The sequence below is a fragment of the Equus przewalskii genome, chromosome 2 (genome assembly GCF_037783145.1).
Source record: "Equus przewalskii isolate Varuska chromosome 2, EquPr2, whole genome shotgun sequence".
Classification (NCBI taxonomy): Eukaryota; Metazoa; Chordata; class Mammalia; order Perissodactyla; family Equidae; genus Equus; species Equus przewalskii.
This window is the reverse complement of record NC_091832.1, coordinates 60962769-60985606: the sequence shown is the minus strand read 5'-3', so window position 1 is coordinate 60985606 and position 22838 is coordinate 60962769. Positions and strand designations below refer to the sequence as shown.

The following is a 22838-nucleotide window of genomic DNA, read 5'->3' as shown; positions in this document are numbered from 1 at the left end:
GAAATGCAAATCAAAACTATAATTAGATTTCACCTTACATGTGTTAGAATGGCTATAATTAGCAAGGCAAGTAATAGGAAATGTTGGAGAGGATGTGGAGAAAAGGAGACCCTCATATATTGATGGTGGGAATGCAAACTAGTGCAACTACTATGGAAAAAAGTATGGAGATTTCTCAAAAAATTAAAAATAGAAATACCATTTGATCCAGGCTAGCCCACTATGGGATATTTATCCAAAGAACATGAAGTCAGCGATTCGCAGAGATTAATGCACCCCTATGTTCATTCTAACATTATTCACAACAGGCAAGTCATGGAAGCAACCCAAGTGCCCATTAATGGATGAATGGATAAAGAGTGGTAAATATATACAGTGGAATATTACTCGCCATAAGAAGGACAAAATCATGCCATTTGCAACAACATTGATAGACCTTGAGGGTATTATGCTGAGTGAAATAAGTCAGAGGGAGAAAGTCAAATACCATATGATCTCAATCATAAGTAGAAGATAAAAACAACGACAAAAAAACACATAGCATTGGAGATTGGATTGGTGGTTACCATAGGGGAAGGGAGTAGGGGAGAGGGCAAAATGGGTGATTAGGCTCACATGTGAGGGGATGGACTATAATTAGTTTTTGGGTGGTGAACATGATGTAATCTAAACTGAATTCGAAATATGATGTACATCCAAAAATGAAAAAAAGAAAAAGAATTAATCCCCCCCCAAAAAAGAAAGGATAAAAAAATAGAAGCGAATTGAACTCTCTAATAAAAAGACACAGAGAGGCAAAATGGATTAAAGAACAAGATCCAACAATCTGTTGCCCCCAGGAAACACACCTCAGCTCCAATGACAAATACAGGCTCAGAGTGAAGGAGTGGGAGTGGAAGACGATAATCCAAGATAATGGCAAACAAAAGAAAGCAGATGTTGCAACACTTATGTCAGACAAAGTAGATTTCAAGATAAGGCAGGTAAAGAGAGACAGAGGGGGAGTATATAACAATCAAAGGGACACTACATCAAGAAGAAATAATGCTTATAAATGTCTATGCACCCAACACAGGAGCAGCAAAGTTCACAAAGCAACTATTAACAAACCTAAAAGAAGATATCAAAAATAACACAATAATAGTAGGGGACCTCAACCCCCCACTCACATCATTGGACAGATCATCCAGACAGAAAATCAACAAGGAAACGATGGAATTAAACGAAAACCTAAAACAGTTGGACTTAATAGACATATATAGAACACTCCATCCAAAAAACAGCAGAATACACATTCTTCTCAAGTGCTCATGGAACATTCTCAAAGATAGACCATATGTTGGGAAACAAGGCAAGCCTCTATAAATTTAAAAAAATTGAAGTCGTAACAAGGATCTTCTCCGATCATAATGCTATGAAGCTAGAAATTAATTGCAAGAAAAAAGCTGAGAAAGGGACAAAGATGTGGAGACTAAACAATACGCTATTGAACAAGCAATGGATCATTGAAGAAATTAAAGAAGAAATAAAAAAATATCTGGAAACAAATGAAAATGATAACATGCCATACCAACTCATATGGGATGCAGCAAAAGCTGTATAAGAGGGAAATTCATCACAATACAGGCACATCTTAACAAACAAGAAAAATCCCAAATAAGCAATCTCAAATTGCACCTAACTGAATTAGAGGAACAAGAACAAACAAAGCCCAAAGTCAAGAGAAGGAGAGAAATAACAAAAAATCAGAGCAGAAATAAATGCCATTGAAACAAGGCAGTAGAAAGGAGAAATGAAACAAAGAGCTGGTTCTTTGAGAAGATAAATGAAATTGACAAGCCCCCTAGCCAGACTTACAAAGAAAACAAGAGAGAAAGCTCAAATAAACAAAATCAGAAATGAAAGAGGAGAAATAACAACAGACTCCAGAGAAATACAATGGATTATAAGAGAACACTACGAAAAACTACATGCCAACAAAATGGATAACCTAGAGGAAATGGATAAATTCTTAGATTCTCACAATCTCCCAAAGCTAAGCCAAGAAGAAGCAGACAATCTGAACACACAAATCACAAGGAAGGAGATTGAAACAGCAATCAAAAGCATCCCAAAGAATAAAACTCCAGGACCAGATGGCTTTTCTGGGAAATTCTACCAAACTTTCAAAGAGGATTTAATAGCTATCCCTTTCAAGCTATTCCAAAAAATTAGGGAGGATGGAATACGTCCTAACACATTCTATGAGGCCAACATCATGCCGATACCAAAACCTGACAAGGACACCACGAAAAAAGAGAACAGGCCAATATTGATGAACATAGATGCAAAAATTCTCAACAAAATTTTGGCAACTCGAATTCAGGAATATATCAAAAGGATTATGTATCATGATCAAGTGGGATTCATACCAGGGACACAGGGATGGTTCAAAATCCACAAATCAATCAATGTGATACACCACATCATGGTCATCTCAATAGATGCAGAGAAAGCATTAGACAAGATCCAACAGCCATTTATGATAAAAACTCTAAACAAAGTGGGCATAGAAGGAAATTAGCTTAACATAATAAAGGCCATATATGACAAACCCACAGCCAACATCATACTCACTGGGCAAAAACTGAGCGCCATCCCCCTGAAAACAGGAATGAGACAAGGATACACTCTATCACCACTCTCATCCAACATAGTACTGGAGGTTTTGGCCAGAGTAATTAGGCAAGAGAAAGGAATAAAAGGAATCCAAATAGGGAGAGAAGAAGTGAAACTCTTGCTGTTTGCAGATGACATGATCTTATATATAGGAAACCCCAAAGAATCCATTGGAAAACTTTTAGAAATAGTCAACAACTACAGCAAAGTTGCAGGGTATAAAATCAACTTACATAAATCAGTAGCATTTCTATACTCCAACAACAAACTAACAGAAAAAGAACTCAAGAATACAATACCGTTCACAATCACAACAAAAAGAATAAAATACGTCAGGGTGAATTTAACTAAGGAAGTGAAAGACCTATACAACGAAAACTACAAGGCTTTCCTGAAAGAAATGGATGACGACATAAAGCGATGGAAGGACATTCCATGTACATGGATTGGAAGAACAAACATAGTTAAAATATCCATACTACCTAAAGCAATCTACAGATTGAACGCAATCCCAATCAGAATCCCAATGACATTCTTTACAGAAATAGAACAAAGAACCCTAAAATTCATATGGGGCAACAAAAGACCCTGAATTGGTAAGGCAATCCTGAGAAAAAAGAACAAAGCTGGAGGAATCACAATCCCTGACTTCAAAACATACTACAAAGCTACAGTAATCAAAACAGCATGGTACTGGCACAAAAACAGGTGCACAGATCAATGGAACAGAATTGAAAGTCCAAAAATAAAACCACACATCTATGGACAGCTAATCTTCAACAAAGGAGCTGAGGACATACAATGGAGAAACGAAAGTCTTTTCAACAAATGGTGCTGGAAAAACTGGAAAGCCACACGTAAAAGAATGAAAATTGACCATTTTTTTCACCACTCACAAAAATAAACTAAAAATGGATCAAAGACCAAAAGGTAAGACCTGAAAGCATAAGGCTTCTAGAAGAAAATATAAGCAGTTCACTCTTTGACACCAGTATTAAAAGGATCTTTTCGGACATGATGTCTTCTCAGACAAGGGAAACAATAGAAAGAATAAACAAATGGGACTTCATCAGACTAAAGAGCTTCTTCAAGGCAAGGGAAAACAGGATTGAAACAAAAACACAACCTACTAATTGGGAAAAAATATTTGCAAGTCATATATCCAACAAAGGGTTAATCTCCACAATATATAAAGAACTCACACAACTCAATAACAAAAAATCAAACAACCCAATCAAAATCTGGGCAGGAGACATGAACAGACATTTCCCTAAAGAAGGTATACAGATGGCCAATAGGCACATGAAAAGATGTTCAGGGGCCGGCCTGGTGGTGCAGCAGTTAAGTGCTCACGTTACACTTTGGAGGCCCGGGCTTTGCTGGTTTGTCGGTTCGGATCCCGGGTGCGGACATGGAACTCCTTGGCATGCCATGCTGTGGTGGGCATCCCACATATAATGTAGAGGAAGAGGGGCATGGATGTTAGCTCAGGGCCAGTCTTCCTCAGCGAAAAGAGGAGGATTGGCAGCAGTTAGCTCAGGGCTAATATTCCTCGGAAAAAAACAAAACAAAACAAAACAAAAAAGAAAAGATGTTCATCATCACTGATCATCAGGGAAATGCAAATTTCCCATTAGAATGCAAATTTGCCATTAGAATGGCAAAAATAACCAAAACAAAAAGTAACAAATGTTGGAGAGGTTGTGGAGAAAAAGGATCCCTCACATACTGCTGGTGGGAATGCAAACTTGTGCAGCCACTATGGAAAACAGTATGGAGATTTCTCAAAAAATTAAAACTAGAAATACCATAGGACCCAGCTGTCCCACTACTGGGTATCTATCCAAAGAGCTTGAAGTCAGCAATTCCACAAGTCCCATGCACCGCTATGTTCATTGCAGCATTATTTACAATAGCCAAGATGTAGAAGAAACCTAAGTGCTCATCAACTAAGTGCTTTATCAACTAAGTGGATACAGAAGATATGGTATATATATATAATGGAATACTACTCAGCCATAAAAAAGAATAAAATCATCCCATTCACAACAACATGGATGGACCTTGAGGGAATTATGTTAAGTGAAATAAGCCAGATAGAGAAGGACAATCTCTGTATGACTCCACTCATATGAGGAATTTAAACAGGTAGACAAAGATAACAGCTTAGTGGCTACCAGGGGAAAGGGGGCTTGGGGGGTGGGCACAAAGGGTGAAGGGGTGCACCTCCAACATGACTGACAAACAATAATGTACAATTGAAATTTCACAAGATTGTATACTATCATAAACTCAATAAAAATTAACTTAAAAAAAAGTAGTTCAACACTCTAGATGAATTTTTAGAGTTAGAGGGTGGACTGAAGTAGCTTGCATATGTTATGGGTGTCATTAATATCTTCCTTCCTTCTACACACATGCCATTTTCTCATTATGAGATGGAATTTCTTCTTCTTTCTCACTACCTTCCCATCCCCACTTAGATCTGACCTGGCCTTACACTTTCTTGACAAATAGAATGTGGCAAAAGTGCTGTAGTGGCACTTCTGAAGCTAAGTCCTAGGAAGCCTTTCAGTTGCTGCCTGAGCCTCCTGGAATGTTTGCAACTTAATGTAAGGATAACTTAATGCTTCAGAGGTAATATGTAGGCTCTCTAATAAACAGACTCTGCCAACCCCAGCCTTCTGTCCATGTCTGTGAAGTCACCAGACAAAAAATGAAAGGAACACAGATCCTCATGACCAGCCAAACCATCAGCTGAATGCCACCAGGTGAACATTGGTTGGCATCACATGGAGCAAAAATATTGCCCAACCAAGTCCTGCTGAAGCCTGGCCTACACATTTGTGAAATTTTATGAAATATACTTTAAGCCACTAAATTAGCATAATTTGTTAAACAGCAATAAGTAACCTGAACAAATTGTGTTCAGTTACATTCTCTATGGGCAAATTTCTCTTTACTTCCCCATCTTGAGACAGAGGAGTCTCCAGATCTATTCTAATAGAAAAAATATTTCAGGAAGGGAACCTCACAGCACAGCTCTGAAGAAATCAATGTGAATTGCATGTCATCAAGAGAAGAAAATACAAAGAGCTGTGTTGAAAAATGCTTCTGACTAGCAGCTAATGTTGGGACTTTGAACTTTCCTCCTGGTGCCAAAAAAAAAAAAAAAAGCACAAAAATCAAGACAATAGAAAATGCTCACAGTTAATTGTAGGTTCAGAGAGAAGATGGTGCCTCCCTTGATGTTTGACCAAGAAACTTCCTAAGACTCACTCCACAAAAACCTACATTAAATGCTTGATTGGATTCTTCTATCAGTCTTTGATATATTCCTTGACATAGATCTGGAGATTTCACTTAGACGTTGATAGCAAAATGTGCCATTTTAACGTATGTATGTTGGTATTCCCAGAACACTTAAGCACTTGGACCACTATCCCGAATTCTCCCTATCAATGCCAAAAGTTTCTTATCCAAAAATAATTTTGGTTCTGATCATGGTTTGAACATTGACAATTATTTGCCTTCATTTGTGACATTGGTGTGGATTCTGATTTGTAATTTTGTGGTACATTCATGTAGAGATTTCTGTTGAGTAGCGAAGATCTATTCTTTCAAGTGGCAGAGGAGTGTGCATCTAGATTTTTCTTATTGTTTCTTTATTTATCTATTTCTTTAGGATTTAGATATTTACTGATATTTGAGACTACATCTTATAGAATTCATTAGTACCTTGGCTTTCCAATCATAGATAGAGAAATCTGTGTTTATATTATGTTGCCTTAAAAGTGTGATTTTTTTTAACAACACGAATAAGGATGTTTGCATAGTTCCCAAATCTTCATCCTCTTCTCTCTCTACTCATTATGGACCACACAGTTAACAAACCTACAAAATGAAATTCCTATACCAAAGATGATGTTTATATAAAATTGTGCTCTATGGGAACATTTGAGTCTAGCACAGGGTTATACCTAAGTAGCACTTTAAAGTAATAAGAAAACCAAATCTCTAGCTCCAAGTCATCAGCTTTATTTATTTATTTATTTTATGTATTTGTTTTTTATTTATTTGGTTAGCATGAAAAACAAATAGCACATAACAAAATTATCCTTTCAAGATTCTGTAAATAAGACTAAAGATGGCAGAGAAAGATAAGGTATTGCCTAAAAAGTACAATAGTCATTGATTGTTGTGTAAGAAATTACTCCAAAGCCAGTGGCTTAAAACAACACCATTTTATCATGTCAGAGTTTCAGGGCATCAGGCATCTGGGTACAGCTTATCTAGGTCTTTGACTCAGGGTCTCACAAGGCGTTAGTCAGGCTCAACTGGGAATGAACCCACTTGCAACTCATTCACATTGTTGGCACAATTCATTTATTGAGGTTATGTCTGAAGATCCTGGCTTCCTACTGTCTGTCAGCTGGGAGTCTTTCTCAGTTCACTACCAACTGGAAAAATAACTGTCTTGTTGGATTTACAGGGAAATTCACAGAGCTTTCATATTTTACCAGTCGTGTTTCTCTGAAAGTTCCAATGACGTTAATTTTATTATTTCACGCAATAACTAATCAACATTCTAATAAAAACCAATATTTTTGTTTCAACATTAAGCCTTGTAGCGTTATGTCAATGTGCCCTAAATTTGATAAAAATTTTCTGTTTGAGGAGTATAAACTATGCTTTTGAAAAAATTTGAGTAACTTTTCTCTTTCTGGAGGAAATTAATGTAGTCAACTGTGGATTTTCTTAAATATGCATGGAAGTACCTGTTTTTATTGGTTTATAAAAGCTAATAAGCATATAAATTTATATAGATTTATATAAAGAAAACAAGATTTCTAGAGAAGATGTTCAACATATGCTTTAAATATACTGCTCCTGTAACTCAGGGGGAGAAAGTGGCTTACCTCTCATAATATTCAAAGCCTGAGTTACCGGATTATAAGAGAAGTGAAAGAATTAGTGGGAAATATACTACTTATAAGCAATATAAAAATTTAATATTTCATAGCTAATTACAGTTGAAAATTTAATACAATATTCCTAAAGAAGAGTATCATTGGCAAAATTGGATGTTAAAAAAATAAAACAATGTTCACTCTCTCCTTGTATCAGTATGTAGAAATAAAGTTTACCTAAATACTCTAAGAAACTCTTGTTTATTTTTTGAGGAAGGTTATCCCTGAGCTAACATCTGTGCCCATCTTCCTTTACATTATATGTGGGACGCGTAGCACAGCACGGCTTGACAAATGGTGTGTAGGTCCACACTGGGGATCCAAATTGGGGAATGCCGAAGTAGAATGTGCGAACTTAACCTCTGCACCACTGGGCCGGCCCCAAGAAACTCTTTTTTTCTTAGTCTATTTTCTCAAAAATTTGATTTTTTTAATTCACACAAGATTTATTTATTTATTTTCTGGTAACAACACTTAATATGAGATTTATCTTCTTAACAAATTTTTAATTGTACAGTACAATATTGTTAATTATAGAACCAATGTTGTACAGCAGATCTCTATAACTTATTCATCTTGCGTAAGTATAAGTATATATTCATGGAACTGCAACTTTATATTTCCCACTCCCCCCAGATTCTGTCAACCACCATTCTACTCTCTGTTTCTGTGAGTTTGACTATTTTATATAACTCACTATAAGTGGAATTATGCAGTATTTGTCCTCCTGTGACTGGCTTATTTCACTTAGTATGATGTTCACCAGGTTCATCCATACTGTCATGCATGGCAGGGTTTCCTTCTTTTTAATGCTGAATAATATAATATTTTATGTATATACTGCACTTTACTTATCTATCTGTTGATGGACATTTAGGTTGTTCCCATATTTTAACTATTGTGAATAATGCTGCAATGAAGGTGCGAGTGCAGTTATCTATTAGACATACCGATTTCAGTTCTTTGGAACTGAAGTAGAATTACTGAAGCATATGGTAGTTCTGTTTTTAATATTTTGAGGAATCTCCACTTAAAAATATTTTTTAATATTTTTCCGTAGAGGCTTCACCAAATTATATTCCCACCAACAGTGTACTAGGGCTCCCATTTCTACACATACTTGCCAAAACTTGCAAATATAAATATTTTTATATTAGCCATACTAATACGTATTATGTATTAATTATTGTTTCTTTGCCATTGAGTTGTAAGAATTCCTTATATATTTTGGATATAGACCCTCATCAGATATATAGTCTGCAAATATTTTCACCCATTATGCATGTTGCCTTTTCACTCTGTTGATTTTTTCCTTTGCTGTGCAGAAGTTTTGTTTTGTTCTGGTGCAGTCTCATTTCTCTATTTTCTAAGTATTAACATGTTCATCTCCTTTGGTAAATTTATTCCTAAGTATGTTACTCTTTTTGACAATATTGCACTTGTGATTGTTATTTAATTTCTTAATTTCCTTGTTAGGTAGTTCATTGTTTGTGTATAGATGTGCCAGTAAATTTTGCATGTTGATTTCGTATTCTGCAACTTTTACTGATTGTGTTTGTTAGTTCTAACAGTATTTTTTATGGGGTCTTTAGGGTTGTTTATATATAAGAACCTATCATCTGCAGAGATAATTTGACATCCTCATTTCAGACATGGATGTCTTTTCTTTCCTTTTCTTGCCTAATTCCTTCAGGTAGGGCTTCCAGTACTGTGTTGAATAGAAGCAGAGAGAGCGGGCGTTCTTGCCTTGGTCCTAATCCTAGAGGAAACCTTTCACTTTTCACTCTTGAATGTGGTGTTGGTTGTGGGCACATATATGTGATTCTCACATACGGCCTCTATTTGCTGGTATAAATTCCTTCTATACCTAGTTCGTTGAGAGTTTTTATTATGAAAAGCTGTTTAATTTTGTCAAAAAATTTTTCTGCATCTATTAAGATAATCTTGTGATTTTTGTCTTTCATTCTATTAACGTGGTTTATCACAGGACTTGATTTGCAGATGCTGAACCATCCTTGTATCCCAGGGATAAATCTCACAAGGTCATGGTGTGTGATCCCTTTAATGTGTTGTTGGGTTCAGTTTGCTAGTATTTATTTGAGATTTTTGCATCTATATTCATCAGAGATATTGGTCTGTAGTTTTCTTTTCTTGTAGTGTCATTTTCTGGCTTTGGTATCAGGATAACACTGACCTCATAAAATGGGTCTAGATGTGTTCCTTCTTAAATTTTTTGGACAACTTTGAGAAGGATTAGTGTCAATTCTTTAATGTTTAGAGGAATTCACCACTGAAGCCATCTGGTCCTGGTCTTTATTTTTTTGAGAGGTTTTTGTTTACTGAATCTGTCTTCTTATTTATTATGGCTCTGCTCATATTTTCTATTTCTTCATGATTCAGTTTTGGTAGGTTTATGTTTCTAGGAATCTATCCACTTCTTCTTGGTTATCCAATTTGCCCATATAATTATTTGTGGTACTCACTCATGATCTTTTTTTATTTCTGTGTTATCAGTTGTAATATCTCCTCTTCATTTCTGATTTCATTGAATTGAGTCGTCTCTCTTTTTTTCTTAGTTAGATTAGCAAAAAGTTTGTCAATTTGCTTGTCTTTGAAAGAAAACAGCCCTTAGTGTCATTGATTTTTCTATTACTTTTATTCCTCTATGATGTTTATTTCTGCTCATTGTTATTTACTTCCTTCTGCTAACTTTGGGCTTAGTTTGTTTGCCTTTTTCTAATTTCTTGAGGCATAAAGTTAGCTTATTTGATATCTTTCTTCTTTTTAAAAGTGTTTACCTTTATAAACTTCCCTCTTAGTAGTGTTTTTGTTGTATTCCATAAGTTTTTGTATTTGTATTTTTGTTTTCATTTGTTTTGAGATATTTTTTGTTTTCCCTTTTGATTTCTTCTTTGCCCTAATGGTTGTTCAGAAGTGTATTGCTTATTTTCCACTAATTTGTGAATTTTCCAGTTTCTTTCTGTTCTCAATTTCCAGTCATTTCCTTGTGGTTGGAAAAGATACTTGCTATAATTTCAATCCTCTCAAATATGTTAAAACTTATATTGTGACCTAATATATGATTCTAGCTTGGAGAATATTCCATGTGCTCTTGAAAGGAATATGTATTCAGCTGCTGTTGGATGGAATGTTCTTTATATGTCTCAAGATAATTTGGTCTACAGTGTTGTTCAATATGCTATTTCCTTATTGATACTCTTTACATTATTGAAATTATTGTATTAAAGCCTCCTGCTATCACTGTATTGCTGTCTATTTGTTCCTTCAGATTGGTCAATATTTGCTTGACATATTTAGATGCTCTGAAGATGGGTGCGTATATATTGATAATTATTACACCTTCCTGATGAATTGACCCTTTTATCATTATATAAATACTTATTTTGTCTCTCGGAACAGCTTTTGACTTTTAGTCTGTTTTGCCTGATATAAGTATAGCCACGGCTGCTGTCTTTTGGTTAACATTTGCACAGAATATCTTTTTCCACCCTTTCACTTTCAGCTTAAGTGTGTTCTTAAGTCTCAAATGATTCTGTTGTAGACAGCATATACTTGGATCTTGTTTTTTTATTCATTCAGAAATTTTATGATTTTTGACTGGAGCATTTAATCTATTTATATTTAAAGTAATTACTGACAGGTAAGTTTTTTTCTTTACCTTAGGAAACTTGGAATACTAACATAATTATATCTGTTTGGTGCTCTCTATACTTTATTTACTAAAAACTCCTCTCTTGGTCTCTGATGCTACATGAGTTTTTACTCTCCTGAGAAAATATTATAACACCTGATTTTGGATATTTGTAACATGCCAATCCCTTTTAACTATTTGTGCCTAAAATATAATGTTAAATTTGGAGAGGCTTATAAGACCGCTGCCTTTCTTGACAATTACCTGACCTAATAGTTAGATTTCAACATCTTTTTCTTTTTATCAGTTATAACTGATTGATGAACAACAGTCAATCCTTTTCAGTTAGCCAATAATTCAGTAAAAAGTTCTGCTTTCTACATGAATGTTAAATCGTGTAACATTTAATAGTGTAGCATGTTATATCTATACTAGTTCCCCTTTTTTTAAAAAATATAAATCTCATGCTTGTCTTGTAACATTAAAATACAATCCACATCTTTTCCTAATTTTTCTGATATTCAATATTGGAGATAACTCTATCATTAGAGTTTCATCTGTTGATATATTATTTGATTGTGACTGGTATCACAAGCATAATCAATGTATACTTTTTAAGGAGAGGCAGTGTCTTGTAGACACTTTGTTATAAAATTTTCTGTTAATCACAATTGATTCTATTCATCCCTGAAAAAAATATCCAAAGAAACTCAATTATTTAAAGTCTATACTAAAGAAAATGTCCTAGCTCACTACTATGAAAACTATCTTGTAAAATGGTTTAACTTCTTTCTGGAACCTGAAGGAATTCAAGTGTTCCATAATATGGTTCAATCTTTGTGAATAATCTGAGACCAGGGCAAAAGTACTGAACTAAAGTGTTTATACTGTATGTAGGGAGCACATAGAATGGGGATAAAGAATATAGTCAGATTTATTCATACTGAAAAGTAATTTGAGATGAAGTTTGATGGGAATTGTGGAGTTGGAGTGAAGGAGGACCTTTAGCCAGTTGTCATGGTCTGTAGAATTGGAAGAGTCTTGTTGCTAAGCAGTTGAATCTAGAACATAATCAAATGAGTGATGAAAGACTTCATTTATCTTTGTTATGTAAAGCTTCAAATAAAAATCTTTGTTCACAGAAATGGGTGGTACAAACTATCTGTGATAGGGGTATAGCTGGAAAAGTTCATGAGAACCATTATTTCTACTACTGGTAAGTTATTCAAGAATTTAGTTGTAAAGAAGAAAAGCATTAGTATTTGTGTATACATACATAAAAACACATACACACACATATGTAAAAACACAACATGATTCTTTGCCAATTTTTCAGATTAAGAAGGATATATAACTTTTATTATGTCTTATCCTGCTCTATTTTACTTGGTTGAGAGCCACAAAATTGTATTTTTAATGAGCTGTTACTCATAGTTTGGAAAAAGCTGAATTAGGTTATAATGACAGTGAGGAGGGAGGTGATAATTAGGGAACAGAGATTGTTGAATTTGATGAAGCTGTGGGGAGATGAAAAAAGAATTTACAAAAGATAGTGTGTCACAGTCTACTTTGAGGTTTCTATACTATTATGGCACTATTCCACATTATTCCTGAAAATGTTATATTCTCTCAGGAAGTGTCTCTCTTAAGACATTGGATAAAATAACGTTATTTGGAAAATGTAGTCTGGCTCAAATATTCTTGGAGTTTGTTTTCCTATTACCCCTACAAGCTGAGGTCAGAGGAATAAATTTGACCAATTTAAATTGGTTAAATTCACTCTTAACAGCACTATATTATTCATGAATAATTCTTTTCCATCACAACTCATACTCTATAATAATTACCAAATATATATCAAGAAAGACTTTGAGAAATTAAATAGGCATATTAGGATTTTACTCACAATTTAAAGATGTTGTCCTCGATGATTTCATTTAGGGAACTTATATTCTTCTTGTGGGCTCTTGGCATTTGTGAAATAGTCCTCCCCGTTAGTACTAGATGAGTAGGCAAGTACCCTAGGAACTCAGGTCCCTGTAATGATAAGGATCATGTTCAGTCTGAAACAAGTCTCCTGTCAACTATCTGCAACAATAAAGCAAAGATGAATAAAAATGTCATATCCTTATTAAACATGCACAAAATGAAGAATTCTTGGTTTTACAATTTAAACGAACATTATTTAAACTCAATAATAAGTATTTATGAGAACAAAGACAATAGATTTTCAGCTGATGGTCCTATATATTGATGAGGAAATTTAGAACACCATAAAATTAAGAAACAAGGTAGACACAAAGCACAAATTATTAAAAGTATAAAATTAGTTGAAATAAATTCTTGCTCATGATTTTATCCTTTAGGCTGAAGTTTCAGGCTATCTCCTCCCAATTTGTAGTTTCCACCTTTTACATACTCATTCCCCTAAAGAGACCTTGTGATTTATATTCCCAGAAGTTTGGGCAGTTTGTTGTAGAAGTAATAAAAGCAGGGAAAAAGCATTAATCTAGTTTGGGTTGAGGATTTTAGCCAACAGTGGTTGAATTGATAGAGTCCAGAGCTAGGCTATACAGATAAATATAAAATGAAGGGAACTTTATAGTGAGAAAAATAGAAAGAAAAGTTATTTTTGTCTTTTACAAATTTGAGGAGTAAGTTCAGATTAAGGATAAAAGTTGTGGTTAAATATTTAATAGGAAACAGAACAGTCAAAGGCGAGAATAAAATATAGGTCACGACCATAGGTCAATAGCTACATATTGTTGAAAATGAGTTGTAAAGCTAAGATAAAATAGGCGTTGTATGGGTTATCCACATGCTTACTAAATCCAGAATGTTGGTAAAATTATTGGTGGAGGAGAAATTAGTAAATCAGACTCCAAATTCTTCGAGGTTTGCGCAGGATTGATTTGGGAGTTGGAGTAAGAGCAAGAAAGGTAAGTAGTGGTTTAATGGGATAGCTATCAGTTCAGTGGTTTGGAAGGAGCTTTGGTAATCAAAGAAAATTGCAGACAGAAATCTGACTTGTATGGCATATGGGGATTCTGAGAATGGAAATCTTTCCCTCTGCTGGGCTTCACATTGTTGACTGGTAGGTTTAGTAGAATTAAATAGGAATACGGAGATTTCCATGAAGAAGCGTGAGTAGAGGGAAGTAATTGCTGTTGCTTTTCATGAAGGGAAGATTCCATAAATGAAAAGAAAATGATTGCAGAGAAAAGAGGTCAAGGAACATAGAATCAGGAAAAAATTATAATTAACCAGAAATGGGCAGAGAGTCTAGGAGGTGATGCATCCTTAATCAGGCATCTTTCATTGTTATGTTACCGACTATGGGAAGTGGATTTGATCAGTCTGTACAATATCCTTTACAGCAGACTTCACTTTTATATTTTTTCAACTAGGACAAGGGTTCTTGGTGTCATTACTTTCAGCATTCTTATTACTTTAATGATCTGATGAAGACTGTGGATATTCTTACTAGAGAACTTTTAAAAAGCACTGTATATGTAAGACATTGAATGCAATTTTACAGATTCCTAATGTGTATCTTTGCCCCAATCACTCTGTCCAAATTTGAGCTCCAGACCATTAAATTATCTAGGCCTGTATTCATGTTTCCCAAGTATGTATCACACTGTCTGCATACTATGTGTTTTTATTAATACTTTAATCAAAGAAGAAAGCAGTTCTTCTAGGTTCAATAATTATCAACCCAGCCAATCACCATTCTTTTGTACAGCCGCAGTCTCACACTGTCTCACCATTATTTAAGAGCAAATGCAAGGCAGTATACTGAGTCATTTTTTGAATTAAACACCCACAGATTTTAATCCATATTCTTCTCTTCGTCCTCCACCTTGGCCTGTTAATAACCTCCACCCCTGTCTCCGCCATTCTTCTTATTTTTTTCTTTTAGTGCTGCTGCGCTGATGGTGTGACTCTGTCAGAGGACAGATTAAAGGTTGGTGCTGCATACAGCCAGCTCAGGGGGAAGAGACAGAACACTGATTCTTCTCACCCTGTCTTCTTTTGCTCTCACCAATGGCTGCACATGGTGGCTCCATAATAGCTGTGGTTGAGACCCTGGTGCATGTGAGGCTCATTCTCCTGCTGCTCTGGCTGAGGGTGTTTCTGTTCCTTTCTGCATTGTCCCAGGTGGGGCTCTCCTCACACCATGGTCCCCCAGAAGTGGTGATCCCCTTGAGGGTAGCAGGCACTGATGCCGGCAAGAATCCCTCAGGATGGCTGTCTTACAGAATGAATTTTGGAGGCCAGAGACACATTGTCCACATGAAGGTCAACAAGCATTTCCTGTACAGACACCTCTCAGTGTTCACCTACACGGATCAGGGTACTCTCCTTGAGGACCAGCCTTTTGTCCAGAATGACTGCTACTATCATGGTTATGTGGAAGGGGACTCAGAATCCCTGGTTTCTTTGAATACCTGTGTAGGGGGTTTTCAAGGAATAATACAGACAATGGACACTATTTATGAAATCACGCCCAAAAGGCTTACCATATTTGAACATCTGGTACATAGGATTGACAGTGAAGAGACACAATCTCCACCCATGAGATGTGGATTAACAGATGAAGAAATAGCTCGACAATTAAAGCTTCAAGGGAGTGATACTTTCACTTTGATGCGGACTCCGTATGAAGGCTGGTGGCTCCACAAGCGGTATCTTGAAATTGCAGTGGTAGTAGACAACAATCGTTTTATTCATCGTGACAGTAATGTCTCAGATGTGCAGAAGGAAGCGTATGAAGTTATTCATCACACAAATAACTTTTTTAAAACAGTGGATATTGAGGTGACTTTAATGGGAATTGAGATATGGACTGAAGGAAACCTCATTCTGCTAGATGACATATACAGAGGCCTTAGGAGATTTTGTGACTGGAAGAGACAAGGCTTTAATGACCGCTTGCCCCATGATGCTGCACATATTTTTTCAGGGAAAGGATTTGGTATCGTTGGTGGCTTAGCTTATGTTGGAACAGTATGTAACTCTCGTCATAATTGTGGAATTGAGAGTTTCCAGACTGAGGACCTTGTTAGTTTTGCAAATACTGTGACACATGAGGTCGGTCATACTGTGGGTATGAAACACGATGATGGAACATGCACATGTGGGAGAAGTAGGTGCATAATGAATGCAGGAAAAGGAGATACACATAGATTTAGCAACTGCAGTTACACTTGGTATTCAGAGCTTATGCTAAGAACAAAGTGTATGTACATTCCACCAAGTCCAGAGCGTATCTTCACCATGACACGCTGTGGGAACAGTGTGGTTGAAGAAGGAGAAGAGTGTGACTGTGGTTCCTTAACCTGTATAGAAGATCACTGTTGTCAGTCAAACTGCACTCTGATTCCTGAGGCTGATTGTGCTTTTGGGCTTTGTTGCCAAGACTGCAAATTCATGCCATCGGGCACTATGTGTAGGAAAAAGGAAAATGAATGTGATCTTCCAGAGTGGTGCAATGGGACTTCCCATCAGTGTCCAGAAGATGTGTATATGCAAGATGGGTTCTTGTGCAAGAGTGGTGACTACTGCTATGAAAAGAGATGCAATAATCGTGATGAACAGTGTAGAAAAATTTTTGGCAAAGAGGCTAAAAGTGCAAATCAGAGTTGCTACATGAGAATTAACACCCGCGGTGACCGTTTTGGTCACTGTGGTTTAAAGAACACTGCATTTGTACGATGTAATACCTCAGATAGCCTGTGTGGGAGGGTTCAGTGTGAGAATGTGACAAAAATTCCCTTTCTTGAAGAACATTCTACGGTGCATTGGACTCACTTCAATGACGTCACCTGCTGGGGTACAGACTACCATTATGGGATGACTATACCTGATATTGGTGAAGTGAAAGATGGTACAGAGTGTGGTGTAGATCATATCTGCATCCAAAAGAAATGTATGCCAATGTCACATTTGGACAGTGATTGTTCACCTGAGACCTGCAATATGAAAGGGGTCTGCAACAATAGACATCACTGCCATTGCAACTATCCCTGGGACCCTCCCGACTGCCTCAAAAATGGTACTGGAGGTAGTATTGATAGTGGCCCACCCCCACATCCTTGGATACCAAAGGAGAAAGAAAAGGTGGTGCAAAAGCAGCCCAACATACTAGTATTTTGGTTGATTCCTTTTTTTGTTTTATTACTGTTTTGCTTAATTTTGCTTTGTATGAGATATAAAGGAAAGCAGAAGAAAAAAAAGAAGAATTTTTCAACTGAACCTCAGGATTGACAGCAAAATGTTCTGACGTCACCTCAGAAAGAAAATCAAAAAGTTCAGATTTCAAAAGAGAAACCCAATCCCAAACGAACTTTCTCATGTATGAAGTTTTAGTCTCCTGGCAGTAGAAATGTTACAGCATGTGTCATAATCATTGACAGAAAATCCCCCAGATTTTTCATCATTCAGGATCATAAGCATTAGCCATCAAACAATTAGCAAAATAAACTAATTCCTAGCATATTTCTGCTTTCCATTATTTTAAGCAACTTTAGTGGTTAATTTTTCATGGAATTAGTGTCTGTGTTTCCTGAGCTAAAGAACAGCTCATGGATGTTATGTGTGTGTTTTTAATTTGCTGTCTCTCAATATTAAAGATCTTTCCCTTTGTACTCTGCTTTGTCACAGGGTGAATGGGAACCTACAAATCTCATTTCTTTTTTGTCAGTCCTCTCCCTACTACTTTCTGCCAACAAGGGAAACTACAGGGAGACTGGAAACCTGGAGGATTTTTTGATTGGTGTTCATGTCAGCGTTGCCTCATTAACAGCTTTCACCTTGGAATCAACATTAACTTTCTGTCTGCACATTATCTGTACATACATAGAGAAAATATTTTATATATATATTATATATATATATGTGTATATATATATATATTTTTTTTTTGGTAACTCCCAGAACCAATGGTCATGTCATCCTCAGAGATACTGGCATAGCTACCAAGCATCTTACTTTCGGAGTTCTGAGTCTCAGACTTTTGAGTCCTCCACCAAATCCCTAAGGTTCCAGCACCAGGTTGACTAACCCTCTCCTCAGAGGTCAGATTCCTAGATCATAGGACTTATTACAAAAGTCCAGTTTCCCATAACCCCACATCTTTTCTCCATCTCTAGTCCTAGAAACAGTAGCTGCATCTTCTTGATAGTAACTCATGATTATCTCGGTGCTGTGGCTTTCTTCTTTGTGACTGAAATCCGACTGGTATAGAACTTATCTTGGTATAACGGAGAACACAGAAAGAAGTCTGACATCAGAAAATTTGAACTTTTCAGACCAGTGATCCTTATCATCTTGGAGATGTAATTGACACTTACATAGAATTATTTCAAAATCTGAAAAGATAGGAAAATAATTCTTGCCTTTCAACTCCTTTGTGACTTTAATTATAAAATAAGGTAAAGAAGATACTTACAATTCTATGCAGGTCTTGGCAGACCATGTTTCCTCTAGGGAAAAAACCTAAAAAATTCTAATTTTATTTTAAGGACCAAATTTAAAGATATCAGAGAACTGAGGAAGCAATGTGGGGTAGATGAACTAAAATTTCAGCCCAGGAAAGCAATTCTGAAAAGCCTTGAATCTTGCCAGCCATTTTCCCCTCTGAGCACTCACTGATGCTGGATGTGTACTGAGCCTCAGGCTTGGCCAGTGAGAGGACCTCTGCTGAGGCTAAGAGAAATCCCCAATGCTCTTAGCTACTACATAGGTTCAGATAGGTTCATGCATTAGACTTTGAGGGGTCTCTAATTCACAATCATTTTTCCCCAAGTCAGAACTGCTTCAGTTGAGAGCTTTGTGGGATGCTGGTGACCCAGTCTGAAATTTCTCAAAAGTGTAGTTCCTTAAAATCATGTTGTACTTTGGACACAAGGGATAGTAAAAATAGGCTTATCTCAAGCACGTGTACTGTCTCTCAATAACACACATCTGATTTTGATGTTGCATGTGGCAAGAGGTTGGAGAGCTGGGTTGTGAACCTCTAGGTGATAGGGATTAACTCTCCATAATCTTTCAGAGCTGAGAAAATACTCACAATTGAAACTCTAGCAGGCCCATGCCTGAGCAACATCAGGAAAGGAGAATTAATCCAAGATTTACCACACTCACTCGTCTCTGACCTCGCACAATCCATGATTTGCTTTAGGTAACCAGCTCCTCAGTCTATCTTCCTAAGAGAGCAAAGAGAGAGAACTCTTCATAGGAGCCACTTGGAGCTTCTATGGTTGTTTTACACATGATCCCCTGCATACAATAAAACATTACCATATATGTTGAATCAAAATTTCTGATCTATTACCAAAAGAAAAAAAAAAGAAGAAAAGGAGAGACTACAAGTAGTGTCAAGACAATCCAGATAGTGAAGCAAGAGTACATGAAAAAAATAACTATAATTAATATATTTTAAAATGGAAGAAAAATATACCTAATATAATAAAGAATGTAGAATATCCTCAGTGAGTTGGAATCTATACTAAAGTATCAAATGGCTATTTTAGAACAAAAAATTGTCATATATGACCAGACTTCAGTGGATGGTTTGAACAGTAGTTTGGAAATATCAGATAACAAAATTACTCATTTGGAAGACAGGTCAATGGAAAAATCCCCACAGTGATGTACACAGAAAAATGAAACCATAAAAATAAGTGTTTAAGAAATATATGGAATACATCAAAAGTTCTAACATCCTTTATATTGCAGACCTAAAGATAGTGGAAAGAAAGAAGTCAGTAGACAATATTCAACAGCTGTTTTTTGGCAAAATTTTTTAAAAGGAAGGAAAGATACCAACTCATTGCTTAAGAGTCAGTAATTTATTTCTCAGAGGCACAGTGAGTTTTTCTTTCTTTCTTCTTCTTTTCTTCAGAATGTGAGATCCTTAAAATCTATCTTCAAAATGCTGATTGTTTTCTTCTTCCTGCTGAAATCTTAGGCTAATCTACTTCACTGATATTTTTATTTTGGTTAGTATACTTTTCAGCTCAAGATTTTCCACTTGGTTCTTCTTATTTATTTATCTCAGATTTTATGTCCTTATTGATAATCAGAGTGGCTTTTTGTACAGTTTACTATTTGGTCAGAAGTTGTGCTTAATCCCCTTAAGCCATTGAGGTGTCTACACTTTGTTGATCAATTTTATTGTTGCCTGAAAATGCTTCAAGTCTGTCACATATCATACTCTGATTGCTATTGAGTGGATGCATCTTAGCACATGTGAATGGCCTTCTAGACACGTAGTAATAAATGTGATCCAGGAGGAATCTTGTTGGCTATCTCTTTCCCTTGTCTCTTTGTTAAACTTCTGGTGGACTGCCATTTTGCTTGTTGCTATTAGGTTCATGGAAGTGATAGTCCACTCTTAAATGATTAGCACCAAAATTTGCACTGTTTTCAACATTACCCTTATTCATGAACTTCTCCATTCTGTATACCAAATAAAATCTGTCTCCTCACCAGAGCTCTATGATCTGGCTCTCCCCTGGCAGAACATCTGTGCCACTACATAGTAGCTGTAGGTGTACACAGTATATTTCTCTATCACAGTGACATTTCCACTCTACGAGTTGATGTGAGAGGAGGATGGTAGACCATGGTCTTCTTAGCTTGCTCCTCCTGGAATAGAACAGTAGCTCTCCAAGTGAGTTGGGTCAAGCAAAATTGGATGCAATACTGTGCCTGAAGCACAGCTCCCACCCTTTGAGTGAGAGCTGGGAAATTAAATTTGGAAATGCCCACATAATATATAATTTCCAAAACAGGAAGCTAGGGGAGGAATAGTGAAGTCCGAGGTCTGTCCCTACTTGGATGAAACTACAGCACTAGATTGGGAGCTTGGGGTTGAATGAACCCCCTTTGTCTTGGCCACATCTGTCCAGAATACAGAAAGTAATACTGACGTTGGGGAAGGGATTGTATTATAGGTCAAATGCCACAGTTTCTTTTAGCTTTTAACAAGACTCAGAAGGTTTGTTTGGATAAATGTTTCTCGATTTGTTGTACGCCCTTAGATCAATTCCCAGAGACATTTTTTCAAAAAATTTTCATCAGTTAAATGATTGTTCACTAAGGGGAAGATCTACCCAGCTTTTCACACAAGCACTCTAGAACTCCCACTCACCTCACATTCTGAAGAAGAAAAAAAACAGTACCAGATATCCAGGGCTATTATAAAGCTTTCAAAATTAACATAGGTATTGATCAGTGAAATCAAACAGAGAGGCAAAATGGACATTTTAATAGCGTGTATTGGTCAATTGACATTTGTGTGAAAACAGCATATCTTTATCTCTACCTCACACTGTACAGTAAGACCAATTCCAGACGGATTTAGAGTCTACTGTCAAAGGTATGTCAATAAAGCTATCGAAGGAAAACAGAGAAAGATGACTGTAAAACCACAGAGAAGTCAAAGTTTACTTGAACAAAAACAAAATCTGTAAGTGAGAACATTACTTGCTAAATAGAACATTAAAAATAAGAGTGTCTGTTCTTCAGAAAACACCACTAAAAAATGAAAACACAAGCCACTTGGATATTTGGAGAATATATTTGCAAAATGCATATAAGGAAGTTTAATATACAGAATATATAGGACCCCTTTAACAAAACTGTGATATTAAAGAAAGACAGCCCAATGGAAATTTGGCCAAAGAACTGTCACATCTCAAAAGAGGATATCCAACAGCCACTAAACATACAAAAAGATGATCAACTTTTTAGTTATCAGGGAAATGCAAATTAAAACTGCAATTTGACCACATTTTATACACACGAGAATGGCTAAAATAAAAGTTTGATTGAACATATCATATATAAGCAAGGCTATGGATAATCCAAATTCAAATACATTGGTATTAGGTGTGAAAATTGGTAGAAACACGCTGGAAAACTGCTTTGAAATATTTCCTGTGCCTGAATATATCACATACTCTGAGGAGTTACAACCTGAGCTATAGGCCTGATGGAAATGTCACCATATTTTCACTGAATGACCTGTCCTAAAATGTTCATAGAAATATAAATCATAGGGGCCAGCCTGGAGGCATGGTGGATAAGTTCACACGCTCTGCTTTGGCAGCTGGGGGCTCACAGGTTCAGATCCAGGGTGCAGACCTAGCACCGATTGTCAAGCCGTGCTGTGGTGGCATCCCACATAAAATAGAGGAAGATTGGCACAGATGTTAGCTCAGTGACAATCTTCCTCAAGCAAAAAGAGAAACATTACAAACAGATGTTAGCTCAATACCAATCATACTCACAGATATACAAAAATAAAAATAAAAAAAGAAATATAAATCATAATGGCCCCAAACTGGAAACCAACAATGTCCATCAATGGTAGCCTGGATAAATAACTTGTGGTGTATTCACATGCTGGAGTACTACAGACGAATGAGAAGGAATGCTCTACAAATATGTCACAAAATGAATGAATTTACAAAGTATTGAGTGAAGTAAATGAGCTACAGTAGAGTCTATATGATATAATTCTATTTATATCAAACGCAAAACAGGTG

General features: G+C 36.2%; 1 protein-coding gene across 1 annotated transcript; it reads left to right on the top strand.

The window, feature by feature from the left end:
- The first annotated feature begins 12343 nt into the window (after positions 1-12343).
- On the top strand, positions 12344-17930 carry LOC103562549 (disintegrin and metalloproteinase domain-containing protein 20-like). Its single transcript, XM_070607617.1, has 2 exons — positions 12344-12496; positions 15203-17930. Exon 2 carries the CDS (start codon positions 15328-15330, stop codon positions 17548-17550), a length of 2223 nt encoding a protein of 740 aa, XP_070463718.1. The 5' UTR covers positions 12344-12496; positions 15203-15327; the 3' UTR covers positions 17551-17930.
- The last annotated feature ends 4908 nt before the right edge of the window (positions 17931-22838 follow it).

Coding starts and splice junctions, on each gene's coding strand:
- LOC103562549 (XM_070607617.1), top strand. CDS start 15,328: ATGGCTGCACATGGTGGCTCCATAATAGCTGTGGTTGAGACCCTGGTG.